This window comes from Rhinolophus hipposideros, assembly GCF_964194185.1.
Source record: "Rhinolophus hipposideros genome assembly, chromosome: 17".
NCBI classification, from domain to species: Eukaryota; Metazoa; Chordata; class Mammalia; order Chiroptera; family Rhinolophidae; genus Rhinolophus; species Rhinolophus hipposideros.
The window spans coordinates 55,991,342-56,009,037 of NC_138063.1; the positions used below are offsets into that span (position 1 = coordinate 55,991,342).

Here is a 17,696-nt window from a genome sequence, read left to right on the forward strand (position 1 = left end):
TTATTTTATTTATTTGGGCACTCTCTCTTTTGTCTTTTAAAAAGACTTTTATTAAAATATAGCTAACATACAATATTATATTAGTTTCAGGTGTACATTATAGTTATTCAACATTTAGATACCTAAAGATATCTTTTTTTTCCCCCTTGATGAGTATGACTAAAGGTACAAAAATTCTCAACAAAATATCAGCAAACTGAATTCAACAATACATTAAAAGGATTATACACCATCATCAAGTGGTCGTGCAAGAATGGTTTGATATCCACAAATCAATGTGATACACCACATCAACAAAACCAAGGATAAAAATCATATGCTCATCTCGGGAGATTCAGAAAAAATCCAACATCCAGGTAGGATAAGAACTCTCAACAAAGTGGGTATAGAGGGAACTTACCTTAACATAATAAAGTCTACATATGACAAGTCTACAGCTAACATCATTATAGTTAAAGACTTAAAGCTTTTTCTCTAAGATCAGGAATAACACAAGGATGCCCACTCTAGCCACTTCTATTCAGCATAGTACTGTAAGTCCTACGACAAGCAATTAGGCAAGAAAAATAAATAAAAGGTGTGTAAATTGGAAAGGAAGAAGTAAAATGACCTCTGTTCATAGATGACATAATCTTAAATGTAGAAAAATCTTAAAATGCCACCAAAATACTCTTAGAACTAGTAAACAAATTCAGTAAAGTTGCAGGAAACAAAATCAACATACAAAAATCAGTTGCATTTCTATACACTAAAAAGTGAGCATCCGAAAAGGGAAACAAGAGAAGAATCTTATTTATAATAGCATTGCAAATAATAAAATACTTGGGAATAAATTTAACCAAGGAGATGAGAGACCTGTAAACTGAAAACTATAAAATATTTCAGAAAGAAATTTAAAAAGACACAAAGAAATGGGAAAGCATATTGTGTTCATGGATTTGAAGACAATATTGCTAAAATGATCATACTACCCAAAGCTATCTACAGATTTGTGTAATCTTTACCAAAAGCCCAATGTCACTTTTATAGAAATAGAAAAAGCAGTCCTAAAAGTCATATGGAACCACAAAGGACATGATTAGCCAAAACAATCTTGAGAAGAACAAATCTGGAGGCCTCATACTCCTAAGTTCAAAACATATTACAAAGCTATAGTAATCAAAAATATGATACTAGTATAAAGGCAGACATATAGGAAAATGAAACAGAGTAGAGAGCCCAGAAATAAACTCATACATATATGGTTACCTAATTTTTAAGAAGGTGCCAAGAATATTCAATGGGAGAAAGATAATCTCTTCAAAAAATGGTGGGAAAACTGAATACCCACATGCAAAAGACTGAAATTGGACCTTAATCTTAAACCACACACAAACATTGTATACATGTAGGTGTGAATAAAACTATCTTCATCTTTGTGTACTTTCATGCTGTGACCTTTGACCAACCTCACTGTCCTTAGTAAGAATATCAAAGCTTTCTAGTTGATGATGAATATCAAAGCTTTCTAGTTGTTCCTTAAAATGTAGCCATAAATATTTGTTATTAACAGCCAAATAGCATGACAACCGAGATAAATATCAAACTAGTAATAGTACCAATTATAAACAATCATCTATCACAAGACCACCAAGAGGTATGGCCCATGGTGCTACCTCATTCTTTGTCCCTTTGTCTTGTCAATCATTAATAGTCCAGTTACACTATTAAAAAAGTACTGTAACAGGGATCTGGTAGTGCAGAATAATTTGCGCAGAACTGTTGGCCTATCCGCCACTCTAACTCGTAATTTTCCCATAAGTAAATTACCTTACAAAAAGTTCTTTCATATTCTACAGAATTGCCTGTTTCATCTTTCAGTCTGAAATTACTTTTTTGTTACAGTGGCCATTACAGCTTTGTCAGACAAATATCAGTTCAAAATGGATTAAAGACTTAAATGCAATATCTGAAATTCTAAAACTCCTAGAAGAAAACATAAACGAAAAGCTTCATGACATTAGTCTTGGCAATGATTTCTTGGATATGACACCAATACCACAGGCAACGGAAGCCAAAATAGACAAGTGGGATGACATTAAACTAAAAATGTTTTGCTCTGCAAACGAAGCAAGTAACAGAATGAGAAGTCAACTTACAGAATGGGAGAAAATATTCGCAAACCATCTATCTGGTAAGGGGTTAATATCCAAAATATGACAGCAAAAAATCCAAAATAACCCAATTTAAAAATGGGTAAAAGACTTGAAGATATTTCTCCAAAGAGGACAAACAGATGGCCAACAGGTACATGAAAAGATGCTCAACATCACTCATCATCAGGGAAATGCAAGTCAAACCCACAATGAGACATCACTTCACACTTATTAGGATGGCCATTATCAAACAAAGTATAAAACAAACAAACAAACAAACAAAAAACAGAAAAATCAAGTGCTGGCAAGGATGAGGGGAAATTGGAACTCTTGTGTATTGTTGGTGGGAATGTAAAATGGTGTAGTCACTATAGAAAACAGTATGGAGGTTACTAAAAACATTAGACAGAGAATTACATATGATCCAACAATCCTGCTTCTGGGTATTTATCCAAAAGAATTGAAATTAGGATCTCAAAAAGATATCTGCACTCCTTGTTCATTGTTCACTATAGCCAAAAGGCAGAAATAACCTAAATGTCCATCAAAATATGAATGCATAAATAAAATGTGGTATATACCTGCAATGGAATATTATTCAACCTTTAAAAAGAAGAAAATCCTGTCATATGCTACAACATGGTAAATCTAGAGGACATTATACTAAGGGAAATAAGCCAGACACAGAAGGACAAATACTGTACGATTCCACTTATATGAGGCATCTAAAATAGTCAAACTCATTGAAGTAGAAAGTAGAATGGCAGTTGCCAGGGCCTGGGGGCAGGGAGGGGAAAATGGGGAGTTGCTGTTCAATGGGTACAAAGTCTCAGTCATGAAAGAAGAAAAAGTTCTAAAGATCCTAATTTCAATTCAAAAGATACTCCTATGTTTGATATTATTATTCTATCATGGAAAACATCATGTGGATAGAGAAAATGTGGTGGTTTAGTGAACAATGAAAGATGTCACATCACATCTAAAATAACTTTTTCTTCTTATATTTACACTTTCCTTATTAATAAAATGGGACCATATTATAGTAGCTTCTTCCTGTGTGTTCTCTAATCATATGTATCTCCTTTTACCCATTGTCTATGCTCTCCCAGACACTAATTAGATCTTACAAAATAATAATCATTACCACCATCAACAATTATTTATTAAATGGAATATAAAAGAGATAGGAACAGACACTTACGTAATCTTTAATATGTGTCTGATATTGTGCAAGGCATTTAAATAATTTTACAGAACACCTGCAAGGTAGATATTACTAAAAGGGTGACATTGAGGATTTAAGAGATAATTTTCCCAAGTTTTCCTCAGGGGTACTGAAAGATGGCTATTAATAAAACAGTTGATTGAAAGCGTTGGTGTGGGTTAAGTAATAAAAGCCACAAAGAAGCAAAGTCTTTGTCTTCTAAGAACTTACAACATACTGGGAGAAATAGGATATATACAAATATTACAATGCAAAAATGTATGAAATGCATAATCAACATTGGAGAAATGGAGGGGAAAATGAGATCATGTATGAATGACAGAATTAAATTTTGAGAACTATTTCAACACCAAAGAAAATCATAGCTAATAATTATTGAAAGCCCATCACTTTATGTATTTTTGATGCTGCTCTTAAAGTTTCAGATATAGTAAGCCAAAAAAAGAAAAATACAAAAGAAAAAAAGGCAGGTCTCTTTCTTCCAGTTTTAGAATAAGGATTTTGAGGCACACATAAGTTAAGAGCATTGCCCAAGAACATAGCTAACGTGTGATGCTTGTACAGAAGTGTATTCACATACTTCACTGAGTATATCATAATTTGAATTCACTCTTCACCTTCTATAACTTAAGGTTTATCATAATTAAATTCTAGCATATTCTCAAATTCTTCCCAAAAGTTTTGTTTGTTTGTTTGTTTGTTTAAGTCACTACCTAAGCCTGGACAATCCCACTAAAAGGGCTAACCTAGACCAGCAAGTCCCAGCTGGTCTGGCAGCTGATTGCAGACACTCAAGTGAGCTCATCTGAAGTACAAGAAACCCCTCCCCACATGTGTCAGACATCTCTGTTTCTCCCTTCCCAGCACTCATTTCCTCTGCTTCCGGGAAGAACATTGACATTTTCCACATAAACAACCTTCTCCCCTCTTTCTAGAGATGTGAGTTCAATGTAGTTGGCTTAATCCTTGGCTCTAGAGGTGGGCACATGTCCAAGCTTTGGTCAATGAGAGCATGCCTCCCTGGGCCATTGATTGGTTCATGACTCTAGCAGAGCCAGTAAAATTCAAATCAAGGACTTCTGTAATAACTTCTGGGGAAGCATCCCCTTTTTAATGGGAATGTTGAAAAGACAAGAAATTAGACCAGAGCTACTGTGCAGCTATCTTGTCACTATGAGGAGAAATCCTGCCCTAAAATGAAGCAACACATGATGACAACATTAATGACATAATGTGAGCCTTTGGAGTAGTCAGCTATGCCTAAAGAAAGCCACCATGGACTTTTCTTTTCCCCTTCTCTCCTCACTTCCCCCAACTCTGAGTCAAGCCATTGTTTCTCAATCTAGCTGTAGATGGTGCACCTCACTGGCCCATGTGGGAATGGAACTGGTTACCCCGGTGTTAGGAGCATAGCGCTCCAACCAACTGAGCCTCCCAGCTGCCCCACCATGGACTTTTGGACATTTTTGGAAATGAGTGCTGGGAAGGGAGAAACAGAGATGTCTGACACATGTGGGGAGGGGTTTCTTGTACTTCAGATGAGCTCACTTGAGTGTCTGCAATCAGCTGCCAGACCAGCTGGGACTTGCTGGTCTAGGTTAGCCCCTTTAGTGGGATTGTCCAGGCTTAGGTAGTGACTTAAACAAACAAACAAAACTTTTGGGAAGAATTTGAGAATATGCTAGAATTTAATTATGATAAACCTTAAGTTATAGAAGGTGAAGAGTGAATTCAAATTATGATATACTCAGTGAAGTATGTGAATACACTTCTGTACAAGCATCACACGTTAGCTATGTTCTTGGGTAATATTTACTTTTGTTAATTTGCTTAAACCAGGTTGAATTAAGTTATTATTGCTTATAAGCAAAGGTGTTTTAATACATTCCATCCACATCTTTCCCTTTATACACTGTTAAGTGGCAAGCAGGACAATTCATATGAAGTTGAAGAACAAGTAAACTAATCTATGGTGATAGGTTGTCCATGGGGCACGGGGGGAACCTGACTAGAAAGGGGCAGGAGGGAACCTCCTGGGGATGAGGCTGGTATCTATCTAGATTAAGATATGACTTGTGTTATATATTATACATATAACATAATCTATATATTATATATGATATATATACAAGTTAAACAATATATTATATTATATTATATATTGTTAAATATATATATGATATATATATACAAGTTATACAAGTTAAATAAAGCTTACCAAACGGTTCTCTTTAAGATCTGTGCACTTCACTGTACAGAGCTATGCCTCAATTTTTAAAATATTACAGTAATGATTCCATTAACACCTGACACATGCCTAATGGGGCCATTTGTGAGGTTAGATTCATCTGCTCAGGCCACACCTGCCTGTCCCTTTCCCCTCACATATCTTGGCTGTCACTGGGAGTGTTGGGGCTTGTGGCAGTTTTAAAACAGAGCCACACATTAGTTTATCCTCCTCCCATTGAGGGGTGGGTCTCAGCCCCCCTACCTGCCACTGAACCTGGATGAGTTTGTGACTGCTGAGACCACTCAAGTCAGTAGCAGTGACACAATGAGACCTTCCAGGCTGGGTGATGAAAGTCGTTACCATACCTGCCTTGTTTGCGGGCACTCTCACGCTCAGCATTGTGAGCTGCTACAGAGAAAAGTCCAAGTCCCCAAGCTGCCACATGCAAGTACCTGGTTAGCGGTGCCAGAAAAGCAGCTGCCAGCCTTCCTGGCCCAGGCACCAGTAACGGCAGTGAGAAGCCAGCTAGCAGCAGTACATTCCTACCCAACTGTGCCAGCTCCCACCAGTCTGCTGACCTGTAGCCATTTGAGGTGACCTGCCAGGCTTGTGGGACCTTTCTAGATCCCTGATCTGCATAATCAATGAGCACGGTCATTTTCCTGCCATTCAGTTTTGGGGTGATGTGCGACACAGTCTCAGACATCTGGAATGGGACCCTCCATCCCTGGCCTTACCTCACAATGTCCACTGATACGGCCCCTGACTTGAAGAAATCGGTGGAGTCTTCCACCTCCGGGATGTTAGGGAGAATCCGCTTCCAGGTACTCTGAAAAATAGGCATGGTGAGAACACAGCTCCCGGGGGAGATGGACGCAGGTATCAGTCATCAGGATGAGAGCAGCCCCTGACATGTGCATGGACAGCCTGGTATCAGGCTGGGCCTCGATCCCCTCCAAGGTACAGCTGCTTTGAGGAGTCTGAAGGTCTTGGAGTGACCACCCCCTGGAGAGAGAGATACTGCCAAAGCCCAGGCTACTCAGCTGCTGTCTTCACACCCACCTCACCTTGATCCTCAGCTTTTCTGGGGTCCCCATGACCATCCAGGGCTGGAAGGAGGACGGAAGTGCCAGAATTGAAGGTGTGGCTGGGAACTAGGAAGGCAGGGCCCAGATCCTCCTGGATCTCCTTTACGCCTGGCCTCACCTTGCTGCTGTTGTCTAGGTTTGAATATCCCCAGCATGACACTGGTGTATGGGTGTTGCGGTATGGAAGGGAAAGCAAAACGAGGGGTAGTTATGCCGGAGAAAACAAGGCACACTGATGGGACTCAGAAGGCTTGGGTCTTGGTCCTCACTGAGAGGCTAGCTGGTTTTGTCCCCAGATCTGTGGAGGGTAGCAGTGCCTGCCAGCCGGCCTTATGGTACAGTGACAGCTGAGTGGGCAGCACCTTCCCAGTCTCCCACAAAGGAATGACTATTTCGCAGTCCAGCCCAGTATGCAATGACTATTTTCTGGGCAGGCTCCCAGCCAGACCTATCAGGACAGGAACCAGGAGGGGCCTGAGGCTCTGTCTGAGCTCCAGGCCACTGCTAGTATTGAATGGGTGGGGTGGGGTGCGGGTGGGCAGACCCAACTAGGACCAGCCCCCCATGACCCCTAGTCTCCCCCCTTGTTCCTTTTTGGAAAGGTGTCACAGGTTTACCCTTCCCATACTCAGTTTGACCATTAGCAGCCATACTGAGCCACTCCCTGTCCCCACATGACTGCTGACTGCCCTTCACACCTCTGCCTGGGGCCCTTGCCCATTGGCAACACATTTAAATTCTGGGCATTCTTCAAGGCCAACTTCTGCATTATCTCTTCCCTGAAACCTTCACTGATTGATTTTTGAACATGGCTATCATCTTCAGACTCATGTGGCCTGGGGTCACCGGTCACGTGCTGGTGTGTGGTCATGCCATTGTATGGTGCCTACAAGACACACCAGCCCTTTTGGATACATGTGGAACCTCTGAGAGGCAGTGTACCCTGAAGCCACACAGTCTTCTTTAGATCTTGGTTTGATCTCTGACAAGCCATGAAGACGCAGGCAGCTGTTTCCTCATCTGTGCAAGAGACTGATAACAGCTGTGGGAGGATACCTTGTGTGATGCAGGCAGAGTGCTTGGAGTACAGAAGTTGTTCATTAAACATGGCATTTGTGCCACCCACAATGCCTTGCACGGCTTCAGCTCAAGAGGCTACAAGGCTTGGCTTGTTGCCCATGGCCTGCCCCAGCTCACAGTGGGCACTTGATGAGTTCTGCTGAATGGAGAACATGGGCTGACCCCTGCTACAGTCACCAGATCAGACCCTCACCACCAATACTAGGGGGCTGCAACCACCCCTCACTGGCCTTCATCTCCAGCTATCTCCCTTCCATCCCATTCGCCTCCAGACCATACATCCTGAAAGGGCCCAGGCCAGCTATGACCAACAGGGGTAATGATAACAATGCTAATGACCACGAGGCCATATAAGGTAGCAGTGGAGGCAAGAACTCCAGGCCAAGCACCTGGGCTCTAGCTGGTACTCCACCTTGGCCCTGTTCTTCAGGAGGGAAATGAAGGTAGCAAAAGTACCTACTTCGTGGAGTTGTTACAGTAATTAAATACACCACTATTCCTGAAGTGTTTAGAACTCTGCATGTGTACATACTCTAGAAGTATCTGCTTCGTTTGATGACAGTTAAGCTTACTGCCAACATTTATTGAGGTCCTAATACGCACTACTAAATTGACCTTTTTCATATGCGTTCTCTCCTTCACCATTCACAACATCCATGGAGGCAAGGTTTATTCTTTCTGTTTCACAGATGAAGGACTCAGCTGAAGCAGCGTTTGAATCAGGCCTAGCTCTACAAACACACAACCTCATCCCTCCCTGAGTGCCACTCGATTATAAGGTCCAGAAGGTCAGCTTGTCCAGCTGGCCCTATAAGCCCAGGGCAGGCATACGGGCCACAGCAGTTGCTCCAATAATATTTTTTGAATGAATAGGCTTCTCTTTTTTTTTTTCCTTAACAGACATTCACAATGTTCACCTTTCCACTAAGGAAGTCCTTGGTCCCCTCTGGAGCAGTGTGAGCTCCACATATCCCTCCATCTGAGTCCTGCCGTCTGCACTTGTCAACATCTACAGTCATCAATGTGGCCTGCTGGCTGGGTCTCCTCCTCCCATCATCGCCTTCCTCCTTGGGCTCCAGCTGCATTGCCTTCCTGTGGCTCACTAAGACAGGTAGGTCCTCTCTCTTAGGGTCTCACATTTATTGTTCCTTCTGTCTCAGACTTCCCCCATATATTCTCTCTACATTTAGGTCTCTGCTCAAGGCTTCCCCTCCTTCCACACAGGGAAGCCATCCCTGATTATTCCTTCTAATGTTGTCCTGCAGTCTCCAAGGACCTCGTTCCCATTACCTTGTTATTTCATTCATAGCACTTCTCCCTGTGTAAAAGTATTCTGTTCACTTGCTTGGCTGTTCATTGGCTTTGTTCCCCATGAGAAGGGACACTTCATGACAGCAGAGACATGCTTATTGTCACACTCCTAATGTCTGGCTTAGCACCCAGCATCAGTAGGAGCTCAATTCGTATTTCTTTTTTTTTCTTTTTTCTTTTTCTTTTTTAAATTTATCGGGGTGACAATTGTTAGTAAAATTACATAGATTTCAGGTGTACAATTCTGTATTACATCATCTATAAATCCCATTGTGTGTTCACCACCCAGAGTCAGCTCTCCTTCCATCACCATATATTTGATCCCCCTTACCTTCATCTCCCACCTTACCCTCTGGTAACCACCCCCCTTACTCTCATCTCCCACCCCCCATCTCCCTTACCCTCTGGTAACCACAAGACAAACAAATGAGAAACAAAAACTCATAGACACAGACAATTCACATTTCTTAAATAAGTAGTTGAATACATGATTGAATGAATGAATGGCTGACAATGCATCCAACGTCATCCATTTAATGATGGATGCTTAATAAGACTAAGCATCATCAATATCATGCCTTCCAGGGAGAGGGTGATGGGTTGGAAGAGGAAGGAGGCCAGGAACAGTTCTGGGAAATGACCACATACTGGACTCAGCTGGAAGAGACTGAGTCTCAGAAAGAGAAGTGCTGGCCTGCATCACTAGCGGGGAACTGGATCGGAGTCTGGGTCTGCCTGACTAGACACCTGTGCTGGTCACATCGCAGGGCGATCCCTCTCAGAAAGCCTTTCTGGAAGGTTCCAGTGCACATGTTCTATCACAGGCTTGGCTCCTGACTCTTTCAGCTAATCCAGGGGCTTCTGTTTCATTTGTCCACTTTTGACAATGAATCTCTAGAAGAGTCAGACCCAGCTGGCCAAATCTCAGAGTCCCAATAGTAGAAGAAGAAGGAGCAAGAAGACATAAAAAGCCCTAAGACAGGCTAGAACACTGTGCCTGGGGCCAGCACATACATCCACAGGGAGTGTGCACAGTCTGACTTCAGGAAGTGTGATTCACAAAACACATGTACATTGAGTGACCTGTGCAACCAGACAGTAGCCCTGAAGTGGTCTCTTACCCGCACAGCCTCCATGATGTCTAGCTCTGCCTCAGTCAGCTCAAGGGCACAGTTGTCTTCTCCCCTGAAGAAGTGTGAGGCCGGGATCATCTTGCCATCCTCCAGCTGGATGCTCTTCACCAGCAGCTGCACAGGGAGAATTGCACAGTGCCTGTGGTTGCCCTTATGGCAGGGACAGAGCAATTCCACAGAGAGAGCTGGGCTAGTCTCCAACCCTTGCCATAAGAAAGGCACTGGGAGTCTTGGATGAATGATGAGGAAAAGAATTCAGAGTGGGGAGGCTGCTGTTTTAGGCTGCTGTCATAGGGATGATACTTTTCCCTATCGTCCACCCCACTATGCTCTAGCTTTCTTTTTAAGTGTAATGACTTTATTATTTCTATAAAACTGATACCCACTCATTAGACAAAATAATTCAAGCACTACTTTGAAAGCCAACTGAGAAAACAACTTATCACACAATAGCCAGCTCCTGAAACCCTTCCATCTGGTGAAGGTCATAGATGCCCTCTGGGTTGGAAGAGGAGCAGATGAACTCATGGGTGGGGGAGCACATCTCTGTTTGATAAGACATCTATAAGAATGGTCCTGCCTGACCCCTACCCTGCTGCCTTTTGAAGATGTTCTGGAGCTTTCTGTGAGCTAAAGTTCAGTCAGACCCAACTGGAAGTTCTTGAGAAAGGTTTCAACCAAATGTGTCCATCAAGACTGCCTCCTTCACTTTGCTGTCCCTGTGGATATCACAGGGGATGCTGTTGGTGACCCTCTCCTGCTGCAAGGATGCCCAGCTAGCTGCTACAAGGGAGGTGCTGTTAGTGGCCTACTTCTGTACTCCTTCCTCCTTGCTGTTGGTGGATAAGCACGGTTGTGCACAGAGAGGCCTAGGAACTATGCCTCATTGTCTCCCACCCAGCTTCGGGGGAGCAGAAACAGAGGACTGAGTGATGTAAAGATGCTGGGACACAATCGGCATATGCAAGAGCCCTGGGATCAAATGGAGGCTAGACTGCTCCAGAACCATGCTCTTCGCTTAGCATTGTCCTCTGTCCTTCCCGACTGGTACATGATTTTTCCAGAGCACTCCCTTCATAAATCACGTGCACAAGATCTCCCTCTCAGGAGCTGCTTTTAGGGAAGCTGACCCAAGACAGACCTGGTCTTCCAACTGCATTTATCAATCTTGAATACCTAAAACACCCAATAACTGTAAATCGCAGATACCGATGGCAGCCTCAAGATCTCCAAGGGCAGAGCACAGAAAGGTGGGCACCCAGAGTGAGGTCACACCAGTCCCAAGCAAAGCCATGCCACACTCCACCTGGTCTGTATACACCAAAGCAGCCAAGCGTCCAACATCCACAAGGTTTGTTGAAATTCCCTCAAGTGCTTGGGGTTCCCTGCTTGTCCTCCTTGTTCCCTGCCCCTGTATCTTAAAGTCCAGACCTGCCCAACACTGTACAGAGTGAGCATTAATAGTAGAGTACTGTGGCAACTGGTGGGGCTTGGAGCCAGAATTTTACGGTTTGAATCCCAGCTCTGCCATAAACTAGCTTGGGTGACGTTGGGTAGATTATTTAAATCTCTGTGTTTCAGTTTTCTCCTCTGTAAAGTGGTATAATAATTATACATGTCTTATAGGGTTGTTGGGAGAATTAAATTTAATACCTATAAATTATTTTAAAACTGCCTGGCACACAGAAAGTGCTCCATAAATATTAGGTGTTGCTCTGAGTTTCAGGGTCTGCTAATATAAATCAGAGCATGCTATGTGTCCAGCATGGCTCCAAGGGTTCTTAAAACAGAAGGAAACAGAGCATAGAGTTTCGTTGACCACACCCAATAGTGTTTGGAAACTCTGCAGGACTAATATGAGGCCTTAAGTTCAGGGCTCCATGGAGAGAGCATCTCCATGATTCTAACACCCTCACAGGTCACCCAGCTCTGGCTAAGGCATCTGGTCAGGAATATCAAGAGGATGGCCTTCCTGAAACAAGGAAGTGGGCAAACCCAGTGGTTGGGGCAAGCATGGACTCCTGGAATCTGCTGTCTTATTTTCTCCTGTTTTCTCCAGAGCAGCCTGGGGTCTAACTGCAGGGTGGGAACCCTTGGACAGGAGTATGCAGGATCTTGAGCCTGCTGTATGGACATGTGACCAACAGCAGCATCGTTACCATTCTGTCATCATTCCCGAAGAGGACCAATCCACTTTCTGTGACCACCCCTGGCCGATGGGCTCCCGGGATGGGCAAAGCTTCTCCCTCAGGCACCAGGCCTGCAGTGTTCAGTGTTGAGTTGAAAAATGTCAGCTTCTGTTTGGAAACAGGACCAGAAAACCAGAAGGTGGTGGATGAGAAGAGACCCCCACTGTAGGTAGTCTAGACAGGGCTGAGCAGGGTTAGGGAGATGAGGTAGGGGCCAAGGGCAGTGCAATGTGAGAGCCGCAGCCCTAGAACTCTGCATCTAGGGGTACAAACAAGGCCTGTAGGAACATTGGAGGCATTGGAAACCCTCAAGCCCTGTGTTCCTCTAAGACCCTTTGTATTGGCCCATGGTCTCAGATCTCAGGTGGACAGACATTGGGAGAAAACCTGCTCAAGTCACCATGGGGTGAAGACACTTGCCCTGAGGATGCCACCAAACACTAGTCACTCTGTATAGGGTTTTGTGATGGCAAGTGCAGCAAAAGGACTCCCCAATACAGTCTGGGAAGTTGGCCAGTGGTCAGGGGTTCAGATAGTCCAGGACTTTGTGGAGGATAGGACTGCCCTACATAGGGTCTTGCCAGCCCCTGATGCTTTGAGAGAGACTGTGAGCCAGGGTTCCCTGTCTTCAGCATCTGGTTTGCCCACTGCCTAGCCCTTGGTGTGAGTATGCTGCTCCTTCCCCCAGGGCCAAGTTGAAGTCAGAGCTGCGCCTCCATGAGCCCAGGGGTGAGAGTCAAAATATTTTACAGCCAAGACAGCTCAACCCCAGAGTTGTTGCAAGGCCTGGAGGTCTTCAACTGTGCTGTCCCTTTACACTCTAGCCATGCTCATGGGCTAGGGGCTGAAGTGGCTGGGGGCACTTGGGTGGGATTGGGGTTCAGGGAAGTAGCTATTTGCCAACCAGTTCAAACATATTTTGAGTTTTGCAGTCAGTGGGGCACACCAATGCATCCAACCCAATCCCAGCCGTGCATGAACATACCTGCCCACAAGCCTCTGTCCAGGCACCTGGCATCTTGTCATTGCCACGGATCCAGTTATGAATGACGTCTGCTGGCTGCTCCCAGTTGATCTGTGGGGTAGGACATGTCTGCTCAGCTGGTGTCTCTCTACTCCCTGACCATCTGGGTAACACTCTGCCCTGATGACCCCTGACAGTGGGTGAAGCCTGGGGGGAGGAAGCTAGGGAGTCCGGCGATTTCTCGGACACTAGTCTGAGTCCCTGAGCGAGGTGGGGTCTCTCTCTGGTACCCACAGTCAGGGTGCTTTCTGACTCTCGGTGTTTCATGGGTTGAGTAAATGTAAATTGATGATTTGGGGAAGATAATGTTCTTTTGTTAAGATGGCCAAGGCCTTACAGAGTCCACAGCACAAAGTCCAGGCCCATCCCATTGTGCCCTGCCAACAGATTCTCCTGTCCTATAGGACTCACATAGATGCCTACACAGCAAGCAATAAGCCCTGAGTAGAGGTATAGCCTGTAGGCCCCCAAGACTCCGAGGCTTGTGACAGCTTTGAGGAACTGAATTATCTCTCGTTCCTCATCTTAGAGACTTCTGGCATGACTGTTGATATCACACACACACACACACACACACACACACACACACACACAACTAGCTCTTCTCCCTGAGGGCCATATCTGCCCATTCTTCCTAAAGGGGAACAGGTAATAACCCAAAACAGACCCTGTTCCCTGCCTGTCCAAGTGCCACATGCTTTCCCCAATCCAAGGCATTGCTCACACTTTCCCTGCCTGGATAGCCCTCTCTTCTCACCTTAAATAATTACAACCTGGTTGCCCAGCCTGAACCCTGGCTTCCCCAGGATGCCCTCTGCACTCCAGCCCTGGCTTTAGGGTGGGCAGATCTTCAGGGTGGGCAGAGCCCTGGCACTCACCTTGGCTGTTTCTTTCTTCTGAATGCCCTCATAGGTGGCTCCTTCCTCAGGCTGAGGGAGTCTGGGGGCTTTGCCCTCGGCAATCAGCCTCACAGCCTGCACCTGGGGAGACCTGGGTCACTCATATCCCCAGCATTAGGACCCTCCCCTTACTCCCATCCCCTGAGTTCACACTGAGTCTGGATCCTGCCCCACAGTAACCATACGTGCCTGGCACACAACAGGCACCCAAGAAATAACTCCTATATGAAGACATGGAGCTAGCCTGAATCTGATTCCAATCTGTAAATGGGCACAGAACCCTGCCCTCTCTACTATACAAAGTTTTACAACATTACATAGATCTTAGATTACACAAAATATAAAGCACTGTATAAGTGTAACACACAAAAATTTCATGTTTTTATCTAAAACCTTCCCTCACCAGTAAGGAGAATGGATCGTGAGTCTCATGATAGGTTTGTAGGTCTGAGATTAATCAGAAGTAGTTTTTCTGTTAAAGGAAAGAGGAAGGTTGTGGGAGAAGGAATCAGGGCAGGGAGGAAGGGGAGCCAAGGAGCCTGGGCTCATTGTGAGAGAAGGTCTGGGGGGAGAGCTCTCAGAAACGCCGAGACTGAGAAGTGATGGGAGTGTCAGAAACGTCTAAAGCAGGACTGCCCAGTGGAATGTTTTGTTGTGGTGGAGATGTTCTATGACTGCACTGTCCAATACAGTGGCCATCAGCCATGCACATTTCTTAGGGACTTGTCATGTAGTTACTGAGACTGAGGAACTCAATTTTTAATTAGAATTCATTTCAATTAATTTAATAGCAGCATGTGACTACTGGATGCCCTATTGGACAGCCCAGCCTTAAAGGATATTTTTAGTTGATCTCTGTGAGATGTGCAAGGTAACCAGTTTCTCTGTCCCTCATGTCTACTCTAGCAAGTCTACTTTGCATGGGAGAGAATACAAAGAGGCATCTAGTTTAACATACCTAAACAATAAAAGGTGGTGGTAGACCAGATTGGCTGAGGGCAAAGGGACAACTGACATGTGGTCAATAGTGAGCACTTTTACGTCATCGTTATGCTTATTGCTACTTCCAAACAGTAAATGCTCTTCTCTCCTCCGGGAGACTTCCTCCTGTCTGACTCCTACCTGCTGCTGAAATTGGTGACAATCAGGAATGTGTCTGCCTTTGGCCATTACTGGCTGGCATCCTCCCACTGAACCACCAGCTGCAATCCCACACACCAACCTCTCTGGGGTCAGGTCCCATGGGGCCTGCCTCCTATGCCAAGTACAAGTGTTTCTCTCAGTCATTCTTGTGTCTTCCTTCAGTAATGGAAGCCTGTTTCCTGCAGAAAACTCAGTCTGCAAGACTACAACTAGACCAACCTTCCTTCCCCAACTGGCCACAACAAGAAGCAGGTGACTGAAGCTAGCCAATTGGAGTACTCCATCATCCTGGCCAGAGATGGGCTCAGGGCAATCACATGATTGTAAAATCAGCCAATCACAGTCTTTTCTGATTTTTCATTCATGAATTCTAGGAGAAAAGGGTTTCTCGTCCCCTCTAATCCACAGGTGTAAGCCTTGAGCTACCAGTGACTATCTTGTTTCCCATTTGAGGTCAGACAACTTGAAAATGAAGCTAACCAAACAGAAAAGTAGAATCAGGGTGAAGAAAGAGAGAAAAATAAAATCCTAATGATTCAGCCGTGCTTGACACCATCTCCGCCTCTAGACTTCTATATTAAGTGAGCCAAAAATGACCTCTTTTTGGCTAAAGCTTTTTGAGTTGGGTTCTGTCAGTTGTAAGCAAGAGTCCTCCCTAATACAATGCATTATATGTCTTGTTCTTACCTCTTTGAAACCCTGAAATGAGAGCTCTCTCCCTCCAGAATCCTGAAATTAGGGGAACAGATTCCCGGCTACCTCTGGACGGCAAGCTGGGCATAGAGAAGTTGTGTGGGAAGGAGAGGCCCTGTAGGCACCTGGGCACAGTCAGCTCCCAGCTCTTACCATCCCTTTGATGCCTTCAGGGAAGAGGAAGCGGTTGTACAAAGTGTTCACAGTATCATCTGGGAGGATTTCACACTCCTTTTGGAGCAGAATGTCCCCGGTGTCCAGGCCATCATCCGCCCAGAAGATGGTAAACCCCCCTTTTTTGTCTCCATGAATGAGAGTCCTAGAGAGCAGAACAGTGAAACTCTGAGTCTAGCAGGAAGGACCACAGAGAAGGATGCTCTGGGGGCAGCCTTTATGGCCCCTGCCATCCTCCAGTACCCCCCTTCCCTTTGCCCCCTGGGAGGATTGAGTCCTACTCTGGCAAGAGTGAGAAAGAGAAGGACAATGGTATTTATTGATGCCAACCATGTGCCAGGTATTATGGTAAAAGTCCTATATGACTCATGTAACTTAAGCTTCCCACCTGATGTAACAGGCATTGCATGCTCCCTTTACAGATAAGGAAACTGAAGCCCAGAGAAGTGAAGAGAGATGGCTGGAGATCTAGGGGTCTGAATTCCAACCAAACCACTCTGACTGCAAGCCCTCTTTTCCCAGCTCAGATGCCTCCCCACCCTACTACTCATATAAACTGCCCAACCCACCAGACAATCACCTAGTCTGTCTTTTTAGTACTTCTCATCATCTATCTTTATCTATTTCCAAGTGAGGTGCTACTGAGAGTGTAGCAGTGGGTGGAAGTTAAAGCAGGCCTCTGGGTACATAACCTGGGCTGGTGGCCCCAATGGTCTCCTGGGTGAAGCCTGGCAAGCCTCTTGACCCACTCTGTCCCAAGGCCGCCACCACAAAATGGGAACACTGACTGCTCACTTTGCAGTTTACTGTGGGAATGCAAAGTGCTTAGCGATGCCTATCCCCAGTTCTCTCAAAGGTTCTTGCTTACTGATAACACTTAACCAGTCTGGTGTGTGGATGCCATCTGGCAGCACAGGACAGGCACATGCATGATGCCTGTTCTGCAGCCCCAGGGAACAGCTCTGGGCTAAGGGAGGATGATGATTCAGTCAGATGGGGGTGGTTTTGCCATCTTACCAGTTGATGGCTGAGGCCCCTCGGTGCCGGGGGAGCAGACTCGGGTGGTAGATGATGGAGCCATGGCAGGGGGCATTGATGACCTCCATGGGGATGAACTGGCTGCAGAAGGGCAGGACGTTGAGCTCGGCACCCAAAGCCTGGTATTTTGCCACCACATCAGGCAGAGCCTGTCCTCTCGCCCTCCAGCGGGGAAACTTGAACACTGGCACTCCATCCTTCTCAGCCTCCAAGCCTGTGGGACAGCGAGTGAGAAACTGGCCCCTCCTTGCACCCACCCACACATGGCCATCTCTGCCTTCTCAGCAAAGTGACTCCTGCACCTTCTCTCCAGGTCCCTTTCACCCTTCCCCAC

At 45.1% G+C, this 17,696-nt stretch overlaps 1 protein-coding gene across 2 annotated transcripts in view; it reads right to left on the reverse strand.

Annotated features, from left to right (window-relative positions):
• ALDH1L1 (aldehyde dehydrogenase 1 family member L1) overlaps positions 1–17,696 on the reverse strand; it is a 199,998-nt gene that overhangs the window by 42,709 nt on the left and 139,593 nt on the right. For both annotated transcript variants that reach the window (XM_081078526.1, XM_081078525.1), the window contains exons 3-9: positions 17,342–17,576; positions 16,304–16,469; positions 14,294–14,395; positions 13,377–13,466; positions 12,362–12,499; positions 10,191–10,316; positions 6,328–6,419 (exon numbers count right to left, since the gene is read on the reverse strand). In XM_081078526.1, coding sequence (XP_080934652.1) covers positions 6,328–6,419; positions 10,191–10,316; positions 12,362–12,499; positions 13,377–13,466; positions 14,294–14,395; positions 16,304–16,469; positions 17,342–17,576 — 949 coding nt within the window. The remainder of the gene's footprint in view (positions 1–6,327; positions 6,420–10,190; positions 10,317–12,361; positions 12,500–13,376; positions 13,467–14,293; positions 14,396–16,303; positions 16,470–17,341; positions 17,577–17,696) is intronic.